Source organism: Engystomops pustulosus, chromosome 7 (genome assembly GCF_040894005.1).
Source record: "Engystomops pustulosus chromosome 7, aEngPut4.maternal, whole genome shotgun sequence".
Lineage (NCBI taxonomy): Eukaryota > Metazoa > Chordata > Amphibia > Anura > Leptodactylidae > Engystomops > Engystomops pustulosus.
Window position 1 is genome coordinate 166,498,941 of NC_092417.1, and position 19,557 is coordinate 166,518,497.

Sequence of the window (19,557 nt, forward strand, 5' to 3'; positions counted from 1 at the left end):
TAATTCCGAACATACCAAGTGGTGTTGCCATCTACAACAGCGCTTAATGGGAACCCACTTCAAAATCACCCTCAACACAATGGGGAAGATTTCCAACTCATTGCAACCTCAGAGTTCAATAGGAACAGATTACCCCATGTATTCAGCACAGCGGGGGGAGACTGGGTGATGGGGAAAGCCTCATCAAGCCTCTGCGACGTCATCACTTATATTCATGAATATTGAGGAAGCGGCTTGTATTGTAAATGTGTGTATAGAGAATAATAGGAGTACTGTAAGGGGACAGGCTCACAATGGGGGGAATATTGCAGGCTATTAAAATGACAATGACAGGGACCTCTGAGAAGCTTGATACATATGAATGAGATCCTGGTGGGAGGGGGGGACATCTCGGCTAAGTACAGCAGCACATTCACTTTCAAAAAAATTCTTAAAGGGGTTGTCAAGATTAGAAAAAGACGGCTGTCTTCTTGCTCAAGGTTATAGCAGCTCTTAGAAGTGAATGGGGATAGGGGTCAATCCCTAGAGGCGGATTTCCCTATAACGTATCCCATGCACATGCATGTCCAAGGGGGCCCCACATAGTAGTGGGATGGATCTTCATCAGCTGCGTTTGGGGAACCAGGAAAGAACGGGATGAAGACCTGGGGAGCCCACACGGTGGTGGGAGTGGTGGAGGTCCACCGGACAGCCAGAATGGGACGACAGTGAAATGAAGACTTGTTGTGATGTGGTCCTCTTGGTCTAGTTACCTACCATCTTCTTAATCATTAGGAGGCATAAATATGCCTGGGGCCCTCAAAATTGACCTTTATCAATACCATTCACAACCTATGGATAGAGGAAGTAATACATTTCAGTGAAGAATAGTTGCAATGCCGGAGACAACCACTAAATTGGTGCGGCGCTCTTTCTAGACTAAGGTACTCTGCAATTCCATTCCTGTTCCTACACTATATAAAAAGGTGTTTGGCTCCATCTCTGTTGCAGCGGAGCAGTAGGAACATCTACCATAAAAGTACCACTACTAGCCCCCCAATCAATCACCGATTAGTCACCTACCCTATAGATAGGTCATTAATAGAGCACTGGAAAACAATGCAATACAATGGTGTGTTTTTTTTGCAGCCAAAATGACGGTATACAAGAAGCCATGGTGCTGGATAGTAAAATGTTATTAAATGTAACATTATTAAAAAATAATAATAAATCTGCATTATATATATATGTAATACATAATAATAATATATTCGATGAATCTACTTTCCAATGAAATATTTCATGCTCGCCTGAAAGGAGGTTTCATCGCGAGTATATAAAGTTGGCCGTTAATTTACGCTCAGTTTTGTTTTTCAGAATTTTGAGTGATACAAAAATTGTCCAGATGACAGTGGGTTAATCTGTTATCTCCTCCCACACTGGGGGCGGGGCCTGAATTCTCAGTTTCATAGACCAGGAAGAAGATAGAAGTGTGCAGGATGGCAGCAGCCCGCTACTGGGGCAGGGTGCTGGAGCTGACCCAAAAGTACAAGGAGTTTGTGATCCAGAACCCCACGGGGGCCACGCAGGTGGAGGGGGCTGTGCGCATGCTCTCCTACCTGATTGCAGGTAGGTGACAGAGGAGCTGCCCTGCTATTCCCTCTGTGCAGAGCATTGCATCTCCGTGACCTTACACGCTCTGATCTGGGGCAGATAACGGGGTTGAACCTTCACCCGTCACGCAGAGCCACGCGGTGACATTAGTGCGATACGTTCAAGATTACAATTTTTGTTACAATTTTAAATATTTGGATTGACCGTTTAAGAAAAATAAATAAATAAAATAATTGGATTAGCCTTATTTCTGATCCTGGGAAAGCTGGGTGAGCAGCCATAAGACCGTTGTTCCCTGTAGGAGAGAATGCCTCCTAGCTTTCCAAGATTCCTGAGCGCCAAATTTGCTAACGTCCCTTGTAAGATCAGAGATTTGGATAAGTGTAATAAAATATTGTACAATTTCACAGCTGTGAATCCGCAGACTCCATTGCAATTTACCTGCGCGTGTGAACAGGGCTGTAGAAAGCCCGACCGCATGCAGAGGGATTGGTGAAGATTTTGGTGCAGGAAACCTACCAAAATTATCCTGAAGACTAATAAATCCATGTCCTGCAGGGGGCATTATTACTACTTCAGTGCTTGTTGTGATATTTTTTAATTTAAATTTTATTTTATTTTAATAGGACGTTTTACCGATTCCCATGAATTATCGGAGCTTGGTAAGTCTTGGGATTTATAGCCTGTGACATGTACTGTATAGCACCGATATACTCCATAGCTCTGTACAGATATTCTCACCAATGATATCAGGCTATTCTCAAAAGTCTGTTTTATGAAAAGCTAGTTGACTACCACCCAACTCTCCCAAAAGTAAACCATTGTGTTGGACACTTTATTAGCTTTCCAGAAATACCTTTCCTGTTTTCTAACAATCTGTCATTTTCGATAAAATGCAGATTTTATTTATAAAGAAATGAGTTTTTAAGTGCACAGGGGGCGGAGCTGTGCCTGACTGTGCACCTCTTTTCTGCTTTCTATGCTACCCAGAACCAATCAGCAGCAGCCCTGTGCCCAATCACGGACTCCCCTTGCAGAAAGGAGTTGTTGTTAGAAGAAGCCCTTCGTCTGGTGCATCGGAAAGTTAATTTGCATAAGGATGAAAAAATAGTTGCTTAAAATCAAGAGACTTAAAGGGTTTGTCCACTTTAAGCAAATTTTAGTCAATAATGTATATTGTTTGTGTTATTATAAGTTACACAATTTTCCAATATACTTTCTGTATCCATTCTTCACCGTTTTCTAGATCTCTGCTTGCTGTCATTTAACAGGAAGCTTCGTTGTTACCTTCTTGTAGATGAACATCGGTCCATGGTCATGTGATGCCACACAGGTACATGGCTTGTTATAACACATTGTAACGCTGAGCCGCGCACCTGTGTGACATCACATGACCATGGACCAGTGTTTATCTACAGGAAGTAAACTATGAAGCTTTCTTTTCCATACAGCAAGCGGAGATCTAGAAAACCGTGCAGAATTGATACAGAAAGTATATTGGAAAATTGTATAACTTTTCATTATGCAAACAATATCTATTATTTGTGGGAATGTGCTTAAAGTGGAGAACCCCTTTTAGTGCCCTGCACAATGTTGCTTTTACATTAGAGAGCCAAAATATGGTCTAGATTTTTTAAACCAAAAAATGCTTTGAGTGCTGATTTAAAGGGGATTTCTGGGATTAAAATATTGATGCCTTAGTATAGGTCATCAATATCAGATAGGTGGGGGTACAGTGTACAACACCCCCCAATGATGAGCTACATCATTACCCAATATGGCCACGTCACAAGACATTTGTGTCTTGTGACGTCACATCCATTGATGTGGAAAACCCCTTTAAGAGACTTTATGTGTAGATGTGTATTTCTGGAAAGCGTACAATTACGTCATTAAATTACACCATAAATTTTCTTTTGTTCAAAAGTTTACTCGGCCTCCAATCTCCTGGTTCTACTCAATGATGGGATCCTGAGGAAAGAATTCCTTAAGCCTCCTCCTACGGTAAGTATCAGTCACTTACACCATGTTAGATGGTGTAATACCAGACACTTCCACAAAACCAGTATGGCGCTGTTTGTGGAAGAAGGTAGCCATGTTTTTCTTACTCTGTGAAACCCCTTTAAGGTGGCCATTATACCTATCATTATTATTACTACAAAACCTTCCTTTTATGTGTGACATCTTTTAAAATAACCCGCCATTTCGACTTTGTATGTTCTTTTGCAGGACGGCGCTCAGCAACGTCTAAATAACTGGTTGGGAGTTTTGGAAAGTCTGGAGGTTTTCATAGAAATCGGGTCGGCACGTGCATGGGGGGATAAAATAAGATGGGCGGCCATTTTGGTTATACAGCTGCTGAAGTGAGTGTTTTTTTTAGATTTGTCGTGAGGCGGCCATTTTGTTTCCTCAGTAAAATTCAGCAATCAAAATGGCTACTGTAGACTGTGTGACACCCAATATGGCCTCCATTACGATACCTATAGGGTTGTTATTCAGGGTTGTTAGGTTTACACTAGGAAACCTGGGTGATGGCCTTGTAGCAGGCGGCCATGTTGGTTGTCACATACACAGTGTATATCCACCATATCTGTTTCTTTATCAAAATGTCCTCTTTTCCTTCAGGGCCTGTCTACGAATTGTGCTGCTCCTGTGGTATAAATCTGGTATCCAGTCCTCTCCACCTGTGACTCCATTGGAACGAGAGGGGGTACAGTACCAAACAGGTCCGCACATCTTTTAGGAGATGTTTATGTATGTCCCCCCAAAGTCTGTTGCCATGCCGATTATGGATGTCATATTATTATATAGGCCGAAGCCAGGGTGGATTAGCTCCAATCGCTAGTATAGCCTCTTCATACAGATGTCAGCCGTGGCACATGTCTTCTGAATTTGTAAGATGGACTTCAGAGGCCTGAGGGTGATGGCACATGTGGCGTTTTGAACACGTTTTTGGTGAATTTTTAAGCAGTCTGTCAAAAAACACATGCATTTTTGACCAGTTTAAATTAAGATAATTGGTCAAACCTGTCAAAAACGCATGCGTTTTTAGACAAACTGCTTAAAAACGGGCCAAAAACCTGTTCAAAACGCCACGTGTGCCATCACCCTATAGGAAACCTGTCACCAGACTTTACCCCATTAAATTAGCGTTCCTGAAATGTCATCCTTCTAGAACTTGCTCTTTTTCAATGTGAAATCTTCTTCAACATCACAGGCAAATGATCTGGGAAGAGTCACTTTTTCAGAGAGGAGTCAAGTTTAGAGGCTGCAAGGGGACAGTCACTTCAGACGCCCCTAATCTTGGGCTCTGTAGCACATAGAAACATGATTTTGGTGTCATATTAAAGATAAGGATCACATCTTTCAGAACATAGAACCAATGATTCAGGCAGTTAGTTTTGAAGACAACAGCAAATAAAGATCTATTCCTTTAACTGCCTGTATCTCCAGTTATGTAGCTCACGTAACCACAAAGCTTATGTGATATGCAAGATGAGATCCTTGTCTTTAATATGACACCAGCAGTCATGTCTCTTGGTGTTATAGAACTGAAAATAGTGGCGTGTGTAATGACTCTTCCACTTTACCCTCTCAGCGTGACTCCTGTCAGCTAAAAAGTGACTCTTCTCTTCTCGTTTTCACATGAATTTGAAGGAGTGAAATTCTCATAAAAGCGGGAATTCTAGAAAGGACATTTCACCCCCCTACCTGAGGGAACTGCTAGTTTAGTTTGGTAAAAAACTGGTGACAGGTTCCCTTTAACTCTGTAAATACTACTATATTCTGCCCAGTTCTTATTTTCCAGAAACTGGGTGCACTCTCTTATTGCCAGACGGACCATCTATCTGTTATCTGAACCAATAGCAAGTACACACGCTGTATATGGGCATCCTCACAATTTTCCTCTAGGGGGCGCACGCAGCTCCACTGAGGACTCATGACCACAATCTGTGGACTGCTCTCTGGCGCCATCTTGTGTCCACCACAATAACTTTACATCTGCAATTCCAATCTATTAGCTACTCGCTCACCACTTGTCTTCCCCAGTTTGCCAAAGTAACAGCCAAGAGATAAGATGTCTATCTGCTCTTTCATTACGTTCCTTATTTCCTCTGTTTTCTCTTATAAACTTGCTTTCAGGGGAGGAAAGTGATGAAAAGCGAGACACTTGTTTTGTGGGCAGACGTTCCAGCCGTGCTGTGCGCTCCCTGAGTGACAGTAGGTCTTCCTTTTAAGATCATTAATTTATCCTCTGTGTTTTGTATTGAGAAATTTTAATTTTTTTAATTTTAAAGCTCCCTCTGGTCGTAATCGCTTTTGGAGAAGCCCCCAGGTCCCAGAACATAGGAAGGAAGGGCACAATGAAAGAAACGGAAAGCCTTCTGATCTGGGGACACTGGGCACCATAGCAGAAACGGTTCACATCCTAAGACCTGTGACACATTGTATCCTTTACTTTTTGTTACCTCAACCCTGACTCATGAGTGAAATCTCACTCATTTGTGAATTAAAAAAAAAAAAAAATCTCCTCCAAAGTCCTATGCAAAAGAGCAGAGATAAGTCAAGTTTAGAGGCTTGATGGGGAGAATTGCTTCAGACACTCCCATTTTTTGTTCTATAGTACCTACATGTACTGGTGTCATATTAAAGATAAGAATCTCCTCTTTCAAATCACATCAGATGAGCTACAGAACCAAAGATGCAGGAAGTTAGAAGGGTTGTCTGGGCTTTAAAAAATTTATATGAGGCCTGGGGGGGGGGGGGGGGGACTATAAAAACACTAAAAATATGATACCTGCCATACTGTGCCCCTGATTATTATTATTATTCTTTTTTTTTTTTCTTAAGCCTGGACAACCACTGGTTGGCAAAGAAATTGCCTTTAACTGGATCTTTATATGCAGCTCACATTTCCAACTATGTCTTCAACTGTCTGTATCTATTTTGAAGCTGATCTGAAATGAGATTCTTACCCTTTAATATGTCACCAAAACCATGTTTTTTAGTACTCCAGAACCGAAGATATTGGTATCTGAAATGACATTCCCCCTGCATCCTCTAAACTTGACTCGTCTAAGGCAAAAAGTGACTCTTCTCAGCATCATTTTTTCTCTTCGAATGAGATTTTTGGTGAGATTTCACATAAAACAGGTCAATAATAGTAAGGATTTTTCAGACGCTACCTGAGGGGGCTCCTAGTTTAATGGGGGTACAGTGTGGTGACCGTGTCCCTTTTAATAGACCTTCATCTCTATGGGATTATTAAAATGCAGGTTAGTTGTGCCTTAACTCTTTAATTACAGTGGCGAGTTTGGCTGCATGGGGTCAGAAATCCTGGAAACCCTGGATAATGGCGGCTGCATTGGATATTGCAAGGTGAGTATCCCACAGTCTCCAAGTTATGAACATGAGCCGAGCTGCGTCATGGCTATTGGTCAATGGTGATCTCTCCTCTATTACAGTCTCTCTGTGCTACGGGATATGCACCATCTGAGCCGCAGGGAGCGAGGAGAGCTGAGGAGAAGGACCGTAATGCTACTGTATTATTTACTGCGTTCCCCGTTCTATAACCGTTATACAGAGTGAGTATCCAATGTATATGGACTGATGCACATCTGTGTGTGTGTGAGGGCTTCTTCTGTGTGTCTAGCACATAGCATTGGGCTTTAAAGGGACCCTGTCAGTTAAACTATACCCACAGTAACCAAAAATATCTGGAAACTGCTATTGTACAGAAGGACAACTATCCCTATTTTTGCACAAAATATAGTAGAAACAACGTATATTCCATTGTAGGTCTTCTTTGTTTGTAAAATCTACGTTTTTTTTTTTATAAGCAATTTAAGTTGAGACTACTGTGGACCTCCAATAGCCTCCCCGGAGCTCTGAGACAAGGGTTGGGGAGCATTCATTTCTATCATTCACAACTATCCCAATATTGTTCCTCCCCATGCCTGTAAAATTCCACAGTCAAGTTCAGAAAGTTGACTCAGCATCTATACACATTCATATTCTTCTGACTCCGCTATGGTTCCTGATTGACAATGGACTTTCTCTTCAACCGAGTTTGACTCGGCTCTGCTGAATCTTACCCCCCTCCGGGAATGAGAGAGCCCATGTCTGTGTGTGACTTGCTGAATCTCTCACCCTCTCTCTCTGAGCAGGATAGACATGAATATGCTGGACTCTGCTCAGAGGAAAGATTATAATTGGACTCCCATGGGGTCATTTGCATAGATGGTGAGTCAACTTTTCAAATGGACAGTGGAACTTTACAGGAATGGAGAGGCACAATATAGGGATAGTTGTACTGCTGCAATTTTCAAAGATTGGTTTGTTTGGTTATTGTGGGTTAGTGTAACTAAGAGGTTCCCTTTAATTGTAAAAGCTGCTACAGAGACCCCTGGTATACGGATTATAGGGAAGAAGTGGGATCCCGGGCCTCTATAATAGACGGTCCATAAATACAACCTTATTCCACCTTCCACTGATCTTAAAGGGGTTGTACTTGTGGATAGGGGATAACAATCAAACTTTGGAGCAAAATCCACAGTCTGAGAATTGGGATTCGGATCTGAATAGATTGCGGATTTAACCCATTGAATGCATTTGATGGGAACATGGGTTGGATAATGCTCTGTATTATTTTAATAAGAAATTGTCTGCATGTAACAGAGTATGTGAATGTGCCACATCCCAAAAATTGACCTAATTTTTGATGTATTGATAGAATCCGTCTGCTGCTCCTCCTCCGTCTCTTAGGGGATTACGTCCCAGGGCTTGGACTGGTGGCACGTAAGTGACATTGTATATAACATCACTATGTAGATTAATGTGTGAGGTGTCCTGTATTGTAACCGTCTTGTCCCTATGTAGGTCCTCTGATGGACTACCTACCCGTGTGGCAGAAGATCTACTTCTACAACTGGGGTTGAAGGACTCTTTGGGGTTGATCTGGACTCTTCTTCTTCATGAGGATCACATTGTATCCTGTGTAACCAGCATGGCAGCTTGCTAGGGATGTATGGAATGTGACTTCTGAGTTTCCCAATAAAATCTATGGGATGAGAGACACTGAAGACCTGGAGATCTGGACTATTATGAGCGCCGGATGCTGGGATCTTAGGATGAGTTTATATACTTCGATCATGGAATATGAAGCAGATTTTTACTAGATATTTAATGATTTAGGATTTCCCTTATTCATGGGGTTGTATGAGATTGCAAAACTATGGGTGTCTCCTTTAAGCAATGTATTGGGTATTGTTGCTCCAACTTTATTCAGTTCAGCGCAATACCATACATGGACAGGTGTGGCGCTGTCTCTATAGGGAAGCAGCCATGTTTTTCTAAGCTCATACAATCCCTTTACTTCCATGGGATCCCATGCATTGCATGAGTTGTCTCCATTGATATGACACTTTGGTAATTCTCATTTATTTGTATTGATGTGAGTTACATGATGGCTTATACTGTCATTCAGAGCTGCAATCGTAATTCTGCTAAAATTCAGCACCCAATTTATACCATCGCTCAGCAAATTGATGGCGATGGAACACCCAGCACCCCGACAAGATCTGCTGATGAGAAGAGACTAGAACAGGAAAAAGATATCGCCATTCTGTTACTGCAGATGAGAATACCTGAATGTAAGACTTTTATCTTTATATGTGAGCAGGGAAGAAATTGTCATGTGATTCCAAATCTGTACTAGATGAGAAATATTGTGTGGGGGCCTAGGGGAAACATTGCAACAGGTTCTTAGTACAAGCAGTAAAAGGTCCCATTCAATGACTGAATGCAGTGGTAGTATGTTTGTGCATCCATCATTCCATTCAAACAGGCGATGTATGTCTGCGGGACAACCCCTTTTAATTTGTCCAATTTTTTTTTTTTTCCTGTTAATATCACTTGTACAATAAAGTTCTTTGTAAATGTAGTTAATGATCTGTAAAATAAAATATTAGTTTTACTCCTGTGTGTTTTATGGTAGGGGATTTATCATGAATGAATGGAACAAATGGTTCCTAGATCTCGTTGTCACCCATTGCTTTGGTCACATGACTCTGATCACCCGATCATTGTGATGTAAGAGGTTCTGTTCCAATACGTATCATAGGTGCTGCAGCCATGGCTGGAGGGAACGAGTTCTCACTTATGTGCCTGTTACTTCTCCTACAAAACGTAATGTGTCATCCACTTTCATTAAGGTGCGTATCTCCTGTGCCGCCATCATACCAGGAGGGCGCTATATAGTCATCATGGTGTCTCTGTCTGATTCCAGGGCTCGCCGTGACATCCCCCTTGATTTTGAAGCCCTTGCTGAGATGCCTTTGGAACACGTCGGCCTTGTAGATGGTAATTAGATTTTACGGATGTGTCAAAGGTTACGCTTATTAGCAATAATTCCCAAATTGAAGGGAACCACTTACCTCTCCTGATATGTCTACTTGTATTCTGCCCAATGTAACTCTGTTTTTTTTTCCATTCCTCTGTTATTCCTATTGGAAATTCATGGATACATGGAGAACTGATTGGTCAGGAAGAGGCACACTTCAAACTTGTTACGCCCAGTGATCAGATTATTTAAAAAAAGTTACAATTTTACATTTAATTGTTTAATTTAAGAAAAATTGCTCCATAATATTTAAAGAAGTACAAAGGATTTACTAAAGGGGAAACTCATTTTCAAAGGACCTTAGTTTGTACCAACCTCTGAGCCTGGGGAGTCACTAAAAACTCCTGGCCCTAATACAAATATGTAATTGCTTTCATGTGCTACCGTTGATAATACTGGTGTCGTAATGACCTTTTAGGCTCCCGTTGCACCCATAGAACAATACTAATGATCCAAGCCGCCTGTGGCACTATACTGTATCTATGTATGCCCCATATGACGTCTAACAGAAAACTGTTCCTCAGTTATTCCCCTTTAAACAGTTATGATTATAAACTGACAAGTGGGAGTAACCAGTAAGAAGTGTTTGCATTGATACTTAGACAGTGTCATGTGATGTAACGCCCACCTATCAATTTACAAATGCATTTTCAGGAGGAATAACTGAGGAACAACAACAGAATTACATATTAAAAATGAGAACTAGAGGTAAATGGCTGTAGACAGCCTCCACATTAAGAAGATTTGGAGCTCTGTATCAGAAAAGGGGAGCATTCGTTATTATAAAGTCAATTTAAAAATAAAACCTGAGCCACTACTATACGAATTATTGTTCCCTTTAAGGGTGGCCATGTGATGCTGATCACCTTTCTCCATTCTTATGGTTCATTATTACCACTATATAATGAATAAATATAGCAACAAACTGTGAAATAGTTATATTTTTGATGTCTCCAGATTATGGGGTGCTGCCCAAACACCCTTCTTTTCATCATCGAGTGACTCGCGAGCAGCCGAAAGGGTTAGTGCTGGCCGGGAAAAGCAAGCGTGACGAGCCTGACATCGGGGAGCTCTATTACGATGACATCATGTAAGGCGTCTGGGTACAACAGATGGAGGATATGTCACTTGGAATTTTGGGGCACAGTTGTTGATGATATGAGCCCATACAGGAATAAAGTCATATATTAAGTATTGGCTCATGTCCCCGGCTTGTAGCTTCTTTACCGTGTCCTCACACTGCTGTGCGCTCTGCTGCCAGTGTTATGTATTGTCCTTGGAGAGATGTGCAAACATACCTGTGCATATGTTGTTAGTAATCCAATATAGGGATTTATATACTGGGGGTATAGCCTAACACTGCTGTGCTCTCTGAAACCAGTGCTAGGTACTGTCCCTGGAGAGTGGTGTAACTATACCTTTATGTATGTTATTAGTAGCAGCAGGACTGGATTGATATATTCATGATTTTAGCTTCTCCAAGTGCACTGTGGGTATATCCTCACACTGCTGTTCTCTGTGCTCCCTGAATCCAGTGTTAGGTACTGTCCCTGGAGAGATGTGTAACCATACCTTTGTGTATGTAGTTAGTAGCAGCAGGACTGTGATATATGGATTTATATATCCATGGTTGAAGCTTATCCAAGTGCACTGGGGGTATATCCTCACACTGCTGTACTCTGCTCTCCCTAAAGCTAGTGCTAGGTACTACTGTCCCAGGAGAGATGTGTAACTATACCTTTATATGTGGCGTTGTACACGCTCTCTGCACTGAGTTTCTTCATAGCTCCTCTGCTCTGAGTAAAAGCTGCACATGAACACAAAAACACAACCTCAAACTGGTAATAAATAAATCTCAGGCTGTTTATTGAGGAGCCACAAGCTTCCCTCTGCCCCCAACCCATACAATCCCCCCTCCAGTACAATCAATGCCCCTTTAACACACCCAGGAACAACTGTTGTTCTTTTAAAGGGACGCTACTAGATTAAATAGCAAATTTCCTCCAATATGAAAAAGCTTTGAGTCGTTCTACAATTTGCTTATATAATTTTGCTTCAATTTTTATACTCTGTTTGCTGTCAGTGAATGCAAACTATTCTTGTTTACCCTCAGGGTCTTACATTTGTAGAGAAAGGGGCCCTTGGCCAAAATCAAACTAGTTCTGCCCCCTAGTGGTACGCTGAAGAAAGACGCCATGTACGTTTGCTAAATCATGTTTAGGGGCATTCCAGCCAATAGCAAATGAGATAGAAATTACCCCTTTCTATTAAAGGGCATCTACTACCAGTATGAAAGATTTTTTATGCAAATGAGTCTGAGGGGCTCCAGGCTCCATTAACACCTATGGAGCCTGGAGCCCCTCAGGCTCATTTGCATATAGTCCTTCATCCTGGGGGTAAATCCCCTTTAATGGCGCTTAGCATCCATATGGTCTCACCATATAGTAAGTTGCCCTTTTTGATCTTGTTCAGTGTGTGAGACCTCATTTTTCAAGTGGATGTTCATAAAAAGATGCAGACTGCAAGTTTACATTCACTGACAGCAATCAGAACTCTTGCGAATGATGTGATTAAAACCAAAAATATAACTAGAAGGTTGCATTTGTTTTCAGCTGATAAAATTTTATAAGATAAAATGGACAGGGTTAGTTATGTCATCCCTAGTGGACGCGTATGAAGTATTTGTAGCCGTCGCTCAAAACTTTTTCCATATGTTTGTGACTTTTTGAATTCTTGAAAAGAGTCACAGCCAATTTATTTCAGTAAAAACTTGTATTCGCTATGAAATTGACAACTGGGGGAGCAATGATTCTTAGAAATCTTGATTGTGTAGTTCCTCTGTTATTCTCCCTGGCAATACAGGACTACACTAGGGCATGGTCCTACACCATACTTCCCGACTGTCCCAGAACACAATGTTAGAAGCTATGTTATCAGCCAAATCTCCTCTTCTCAGCTGTTCTGATGCGTTTAAAAACACACCCTAAAACGCAGGTGGTTTTAATGCATTTTAACACGCACCATGTGACCGCATCCTCAATGGTTGTGATTAAATAGAAGAAGTAGTGGTCAGCCACCCACTTTTTATGATGCACTGCCTGTGCCTAGGTCTACTTTTCCTGAGCCAGGAATTTTGGAACACTTCATAGGTGCTGGGGCAGGCTTAAAGGGGTTTTCCCATCTTGTATTTTTATAACATGTGATAGGTGCGGGTCCCTCTCTGATGCTAGCACATTCTGGGGTCAGTTTTACCGAATTTAGTGTTTGACGCATATGTAAAGCCACTCTCCAAGTCTATAGGAAAATGAAATTTTTGGTGGTCGCATAGATCTGATTGGAGTGTTAGTGCTCATGCAGCATGGTCGCAGGAAGGATGTCAGCGGGCCCGCACCTATAATATATTTATGACATAGACTCTGGACAAGTTGGGAAAACCCCATTAAGGGAAAAAAGGAAAACTTCTGTCACATGGACCAGTGGTGAGGTGACTGAAGCCATAATAGACAAGCGTTGACGTCACTTGGACACCTCTGGCCCAGCTGGCAGTGTTGTTAAATGAGCTTCAGGAACCAGGACCTAAAGCAGGGTAAGTACTTTAAATTTGTTCCTTTATGCCCATCCAAGGGTTATTTTTTAGGAATTCTAGAAAATCCCTTAAAATATATGCAGTACACATCCAGAGGGTGTGGGGGCATGTCATTGAGAAGAAGGATTGGTAACCTACATTTGTCAATTTTAGGTTAATTCATGGCGAAATCAATTATTTACTAAAATATTCATGTTGGGAAATTCCTCTTTAAGTAAAGCAAATTTGCAAACTAGATGTAGCGGACTTTATATATTGAAGAAAAAAAGCACCAAGTTGCGTTGTTCAAGCCCTGTGGAACGTAAAGCACCGTGACCTGCAAGAGCAATTTAGAAACTAGGCCTTGCATACTAGAGTTGTCACAGATAAGCGTCCAATCAGGATGCATGTTTCATTTTTTTCAGTGCAGTTTTAGTAGTTTAAGCACAATCCTGATTGGTTGCTATAGGTGCTCTTCCTTGGAGACAGTGTAAGGCCTAGTACCATTTCAATATGGATCTATATATGCAAATACATTCTGCCAGTGAGCTGTCTGACCCCATTTACACATTTACCCGCAGCCTGTGCTTCAACATACATGTGCCCTAATATTTCTGTCACACATCCTCAGCCTTTTTTAACAAAACTTTACGTTGCGTTCCCAGTTACTCATATACAATGGTCTAATGCGCACACAACCAATCACTAGCGTTGTCTTTATACGAATATGCGGGTCATGTATCAATAGGGCCATTGGTATGACGCCTCACTTGTGGCGCCGAAAAGCAGATGCCTGTGATATATACGTTGCTAAGCAAGGAAACCTATATGACAAGTTGAGCTAGTAAAGGCGCCATTTTTAGTCACATTATTGATGTATTGTGATTTGGTAATATGCTGCAAAAACAATATTACTTAGCTAGGTCCTTTAGTTTGGAAAGAATGCCAATAGGAGCTAATATGTTAATAAATATGGCCAATTTTGACCGCCATATTTTCAGGAGCATGTACGCCAGCTTTGGTCATCGCAAGCTTGATACATGAGCCCAAATTGTTCTCGATCTCAGTACAACAACATGCAAGGACTTCATGTTACACCCCTCCATTGCTCTATTAGTTGCTCCCATGCTCATGTTCACTTATGGTGGCATGTTCTATTTCCAATTTTTGAAGGGGTGGAGGGGAGTATAGTTGTCCGTCCGCTGGTCCTTGATTCTTAAATATGCAGGAATGGGTTAGGGGCAGAGTCCTATAGAAAGGAGGTTATCGGGGGGAAGTTATATGATGGAACAAGCCTTGTTGTCCTTGGCTGGCATACACACACAGTTCACAAGTCCCACAGGGCGCAGACACAGAGGAGCACAAGCCTCTAGCCCAGTTTCTTCCAGCAGCTTCTTGCTCCGGTGTGAGCACTTAGTCCATGCACAGAAGATGTTTCCGTGTTAGAAAGCCATGGCTACTCCAGATATATATCCTCTGTGGGACATGTGTACTCCACATGTTCTTTGTAAAACTGCTGGAAGGCTCTCCTATAGGAAACAAAACACAAAATAGGTTACACAGGTCTCTAACAGGTCTGTGACCTTTGCCCCACCTGATATACACTTAACCCGGGGTCATCTTTATTCACCTTACACTCTATACCCATGTATAGGTGTCCAATAGGGGCCAATATTATGGAGACAGGGACTCCTTGCATCATAGATACATGGGGGCATATTTATCAGGACCTCTGCGCACCGCCACTGGCGCAGAGGCCCTGAAATAATCGCAAATGCTAGCTTATTGCTAGCTTTTGTGATTATTTTCCCCAATCCGCCACCTTCACGCCAGTGGGGTGTGAAGGGGCGTGAAGGTGGGCGTTGCCGGACGAGCGGGGGGGCGCGGCCGGACAGGAGTGGGCCGGCGCGGGGCGTTACTGTCCCCGCGCCTGCACACTCGCTGCTGCCGGCGACTTTTCATACGCGCTACTGGCAGCCCGATACATCAGCCCGATACTGGCGAATTTGCAGCGGCGGGGCGATCATACGCTGGCGCAGGAGTGCCAGTGCATGATAAATATCCCCCATGGAGTGTATGTGGAGTGTAGGTACCTTCAGTGTTCTGTCTGGGAAATATATAGCAAATATACGGTCCATTTAGTGTCTATTAACCCCTTAGTGACCGACGTAGAAACCTGTATGGGTGGTCACCAAGGGGTTAATGCATGTGAAATTTTCCCACTATGTAGTTGCTGTTAATGCGGAGTTCAGCTAGGGGGCGCTACAAGACTGAGTTTTTGCAGAAGTCAAAATTTCAACAAAGAAATCTGCATTTTCTGGGCCATCATCCATTGCAAAATGGGCCCTTTCCATCCACTTCTCATTTAGTATACAGATACAATTGACTGGCAGCTTTGGAAATTCCATAGATCTGAATCCTTGGGCAGAGGTGTAAATTAAGCTGCTGGACCCCGGTCCAAAATTGGTGTCAGACTCCCAACTATAATGTAGGACCAGGGATGAATCTAAACTCTCTGCTGCCTGACACAAGCTATGGAATGGTGTCCCCCTTCTCCCTAACCAGATACTAGGTTATTCTTTTTATTAAGTCAGTTTTCTATTTTTAGTAATCAGGTCCTGAGGCTGCCCCTAATCTTGCTGCAGGTGGTGCTGCCTAAGGCAAGATGCTCAACTCACATCATGTATGGTGCACCCCTGTGTAGCAGTCTCCTTATATGGGGAAGAGACATCTTATGACCTCCTAAGGTTTATAGAACTATTGCACCCCTTTAAGTTGTACCTAAATACACTCCTTGAATCCCAGCCCTTTAAGACACTTACCCGACAGACTCTGCCAGGGGTTTGGTAGATTCCTCCGAAACAAATACATGACATGCAAACCTATGGTCTGAGGGATGCTTGGAGATGAAACCGAAATATCTGAAAAAGCGGGAAAAACACATGTAAGACAAATGATGGAGGAAGAGAAGAAGAGGAGGAATCAGAATCTGCATGTCCTAGCACCTACTTGCTGTTTTTAGGGTGGTATCCACAGAATGAGATGTTCTTTAACTGGAAGAAATGGCTGCATGTGTTCACCTGCCGGAAAAAATACATTTGGGAATTTGGCGTAACTTGAAGCTACAATGCAAAATCTGTACAAGGAGCAATGACTGTATTGTATTACATTTGGGGGAGGGGGTAGATACACCTAATGGACCCCCTAGGGCTCTGGGCATCCTGAATACACCATCAGCTTATCTCCCTCACCTCTACCACTTGGGGTAAAGAAGAATCTTGGATCCACATAGTAAAATTTCCAATAAGACCCCCAAAGAAATGGTATAGGATGGCACAATACCTGGCTGTGATCATGAGGGTCTTCCCCGTGTACTGCGATCTTTAACCCCCTTAGGCTGATCTCCAGTACGCAGCTAGATGGAGGGTTAGACAGCACTGTAAGGCGACGAGACATTGCAATCTGAAAAATCGAGGTGACGAATCAGCAGAGAGGAAAGCAAGGACGTTCTTTTATATAGGAAATATATGAAAATCTATCCATCTAAGTGCATTAAAAATAGTAAATTCTGTCCTAGCTCATGGCCCTATTCATGTGCTTTTCCTAGTATAGTATAAATTCTGCACATAAATATTCATTTTTGTGCGATGCTCTTTGTTGTCACTAGGTGGCAGTGCTGTATAATATGTGCATCATTAAGGACCCTCCCAACTTTTCAACACGGTGGAAAGCAGAGGCCATGCACTCTACAGTATTATAGACAATAACCGGGGCCTATATAGTCATGTCGACAATCGATTTCTATTTTTCCTATAAAAATCAATAGGTTCTTTGAAAGACAAATCAGAAGACTGCAGATACTGCAGACCTCACAGACGTACCGTAAATGCCAATTACATTATATATTTTTGTAAAAAATATAAATAATAATTATAATAAAATATAAATTATATAATTATAATAAAAATAATAATAATAGACAATAAACATATGTATTATTAGTGAGTTTTTTTTCCTTTATATGGTGCAAGTTTTAGTTGAACTGACCCTTTAAGCGGAGCGGATGTCCTCACCTTTTGCATGGCAGTGCAGAGGACGTCGGTCCCTTTGTGATATGGAACTTGCACTGACCCAAGAAACTTCACCCAAAACTGATCCAACCAATCCGAGGCACGAGTTTCTGCAAAAAATAATATTTTAGAGTAGACCTGTATCCATTCATGGTCACTTATCACCAAAACTCAAAATATCCGTATTCTGATCATGGAGTTAGAGTTTATTCCAGCTGCTCCCAACTTTATGCAAATTTGCATGTAATACTGATGGAAGAAAGCATGACTGCAGTATCAGACTACAAGGGGGTTGTATGTTGTCTGTTACTATGGAGACACATAAACGCTTTATAAAGAAATCATTACATGAAAAAGGAAACTAACAAAAGTAAATAACATCTGCTCAATATGTCACCTTAAATAAAGGCATCTATAACAGACACATAGGCTGCAGGGTGACTTGGACAAACTGAATGTTTGGTCATCCACTTGGCAAATGAGGTTTAATGTGGATAAATGTAATGTTATGCACCTGGGGGCCAATAATCCAAAGGCAAAATATGTCCTTGGGGGAGTAAATCTGGGAGAGTCCCTTGTTGAGAAGGACCTGGGGGTACTAGTAGATAATAAATTGAATAACAGCATGCAATGTCAATCAGCTGCCTCTAAAGCCAGGAGGATCTCGTCATGTATCAGCAGTAGTGTGGACTCTCGTGATAGGGATGTAATATTACCACTATACAAGGCACTGGTTCGGCCTCACCTGGAATATGCTGTCCAGTTCTGGGCACCGGTCCATAAAAAGGATGCCCTGGAGCTGGTGAAGGTTTAACGTAGAGACACAAAAATGATAAGGGGTATGGAGGGTCTTAGTTATGAGGAAAGATTAAAACAACTCGATTTATTTAGTCTGGAAAAGAGACGACTACGAGGGGACATGATTAATCTATATAAATATATGAATGGTCCATACAAAAAATATGGTGGTAAGTTGTTCCAGATGAAATCAAATCAAAAGACGAGGGGGCACTGTCTCCGTCTGGAGAAAACAAGGTTTAATCACCAGAGGCGACAGGGCTTTTTTACCATGAGAACTGTCAATCTGTGGAATAGCCTGCCTCAGGCTCTGGTCACAGCAGGGACAGCGGAGAGCTTCAAGAAGGGTCTAGATGCCTTTTTACACCTAAATAACATTGATTGTTATGCTATATAGGATTGTTTCCCCTAAATCCCTTCCTCATCCAATCCCTACCCTTCCTTGGTTGAACTTGATGGACAAGTGTCTTTTTTCAACCGTATAAACTATGATACTATGTCTATACTATTGGAAGCAAAAATTAAACACAGATTTCAAATAATGAGTCTGGCTGTATTCACGAGCAGGGTTTTTACCTCATCCCTCAGGACATTGACTAAAAGGCTGTTGCATGGCCTTACCAAAGTGCAACCTGTTATATCATTGTCCTGAGGTGCGAGAGTAAGAGAGCTTTTTGCTCATCAATACAGCCAGACTCACACTATGAGACCAATGCCTAGCAGAAAATCACCATTTTGGCCCTAATATTCTGTGCTTGCATAGGGAGGTAAGTTAGAATGGTACAATTTATTGAATACAGTGTTTTTTGGCGTGTTTTCGAAGGTCTCCATAGCAACAGACAACAAACAAACGCTATGTAGTCTGATCTTGAAGTTATACATTCTCCCATCAATACTACATGGAAATTAACATCACCGTTCATGGTGCTTGGGCCAATACCTGTCCTGTTTTGTATTTTCACTGATGTTGTGATGCCTTTGGAGTGGGGAAGCCCTGATTCAAACCACCCATGGAGCAGGGGTATGGGACCAACCTGGAATAGGGCTGCCCTCTCCGCGGGCCTCACAGCACCTATAGCGGCGGCGTCTGTGGTGCATACGACCTTGAATACAAGACACAATAGGGACCA

General features: G+C 42.0%; 3 protein-coding genes across 7 annotated transcripts in view; 2 read left to right on the forward strand and 1 right to left on the reverse strand.

The window, feature by feature from the left end:
• Positions 1–1,383: 1,383 nt before the first annotated feature.
• On the forward strand, positions 1,384–9,568 carry PEX16 (peroxisomal biogenesis factor 16). Its single transcript, XM_072118826.1, has 11 exons — positions 1,384–1,608; positions 2,220–2,255; positions 3,521–3,597; positions 3,823–3,956; positions 4,219–4,319; positions 5,737–5,814; positions 5,892–6,041; positions 6,900–6,972; positions 7,059–7,178; positions 8,327–8,391; positions 8,473–9,568. The coding sequence occupies exons 1-11, from the start codon at positions 1,479–1,481 to the stop codon at positions 8,529–8,531; spliced, it is 1,023 nt and encodes a 340-aa protein (XP_071974927.1). The 5' UTR covers positions 1,384–1,478; the 3' UTR covers positions 8,532–9,568.
• A 104-nt stretch (positions 9,569–9,672) lies between these two features.
• On the forward strand, positions 9,673–11,191 carry FREY1 (Frey regulator of sperm-oocyte fusion 1). The gene is made up of 3 exons (XM_072118828.1): positions 9,673–9,806; positions 9,881–9,954; positions 10,952–11,191. Exons 1-3 carry the CDS (start codon positions 9,727–9,729, stop codon positions 11,086–11,088), a joined length of 291 nt encoding a protein of 96 aa, XP_071974929.1. The 5' UTR covers positions 9,673–9,726; the 3' UTR covers positions 11,089–11,191.
• A 645-nt stretch (positions 11,192–11,836) lies between these two features.
• The window catches only part of MAPK8IP1 (mitogen-activated protein kinase 8 interacting protein 1), a 55,146-nt gene continuing 47,425 nt past the window's right edge, over positions 11,837–19,557 (reverse strand). For 3 of the 5 annotated variants that reach the window (XM_072118822.1, XM_072118821.1, XM_072118825.1), the window contains exons 8-13: positions 19,462–19,530; positions 17,633–17,739; positions 16,902–17,021; positions 16,569–16,639; positions 16,382–16,480; positions 11,837–15,088 (exon numbers count right to left, since the gene is read on the reverse strand). In XM_072118822.1, the coding sequence (XP_071974923.1) occupies positions 15,016–15,088; positions 16,382–16,480; positions 16,569–16,639; positions 16,902–17,021; positions 17,633–17,739; positions 19,462–19,530 (539 nt within the window). In that variant the 3' untranslated portion in view covers positions 11,837–15,015. The other 2 variants (XM_072118823.1, XM_072118824.1) reach the window with 2 other exon arrangements.

Bases quoted from the DNA above. Each gene is read 5' to 3' on its own strand.
- PEX16 (XM_072118826.1), top strand. From the start codon at position 1,479: ATGGCAGCAGCCCGCTACTGGGGCAGGGTGCTGGAGCTGACCCAAAAG. The intron at 6,973-7,058 runs GTGAGTATCCCA...CCTCTATTACAG, and splicing joins GCTGCATTGGATATTGCAAG to TCTCTCTGTGCTACGGGATA. The intron at 7,179-8,326 runs GTGAGTATCCAA...ATGTATTGATAG, and splicing joins TTCTATAACCGTTATACAGA to AATCCGTCTGCTGCTCCTCC.
- FREY1 (XM_072118828.1), top strand. From the start codon at position 9,727: ATGGCTGGAGGGAACGAGTTCTCACTTATGTGCCTGTTACTTCTCCTA. The intron at 9,807-9,880 runs GTGCGTATCTCC...GTCTGATTCCAG, and splicing joins TGTCATCCACTTTCATTAAG to GGCTCGCCGTGACATCCCCC. The intron at 9,955-10,951 runs GTAATTAGATTT...TGATGTCTCCAG, and splicing joins ACACGTCGGCCTTGTAGATG to ATTATGGGGTGCTGCCCAAA.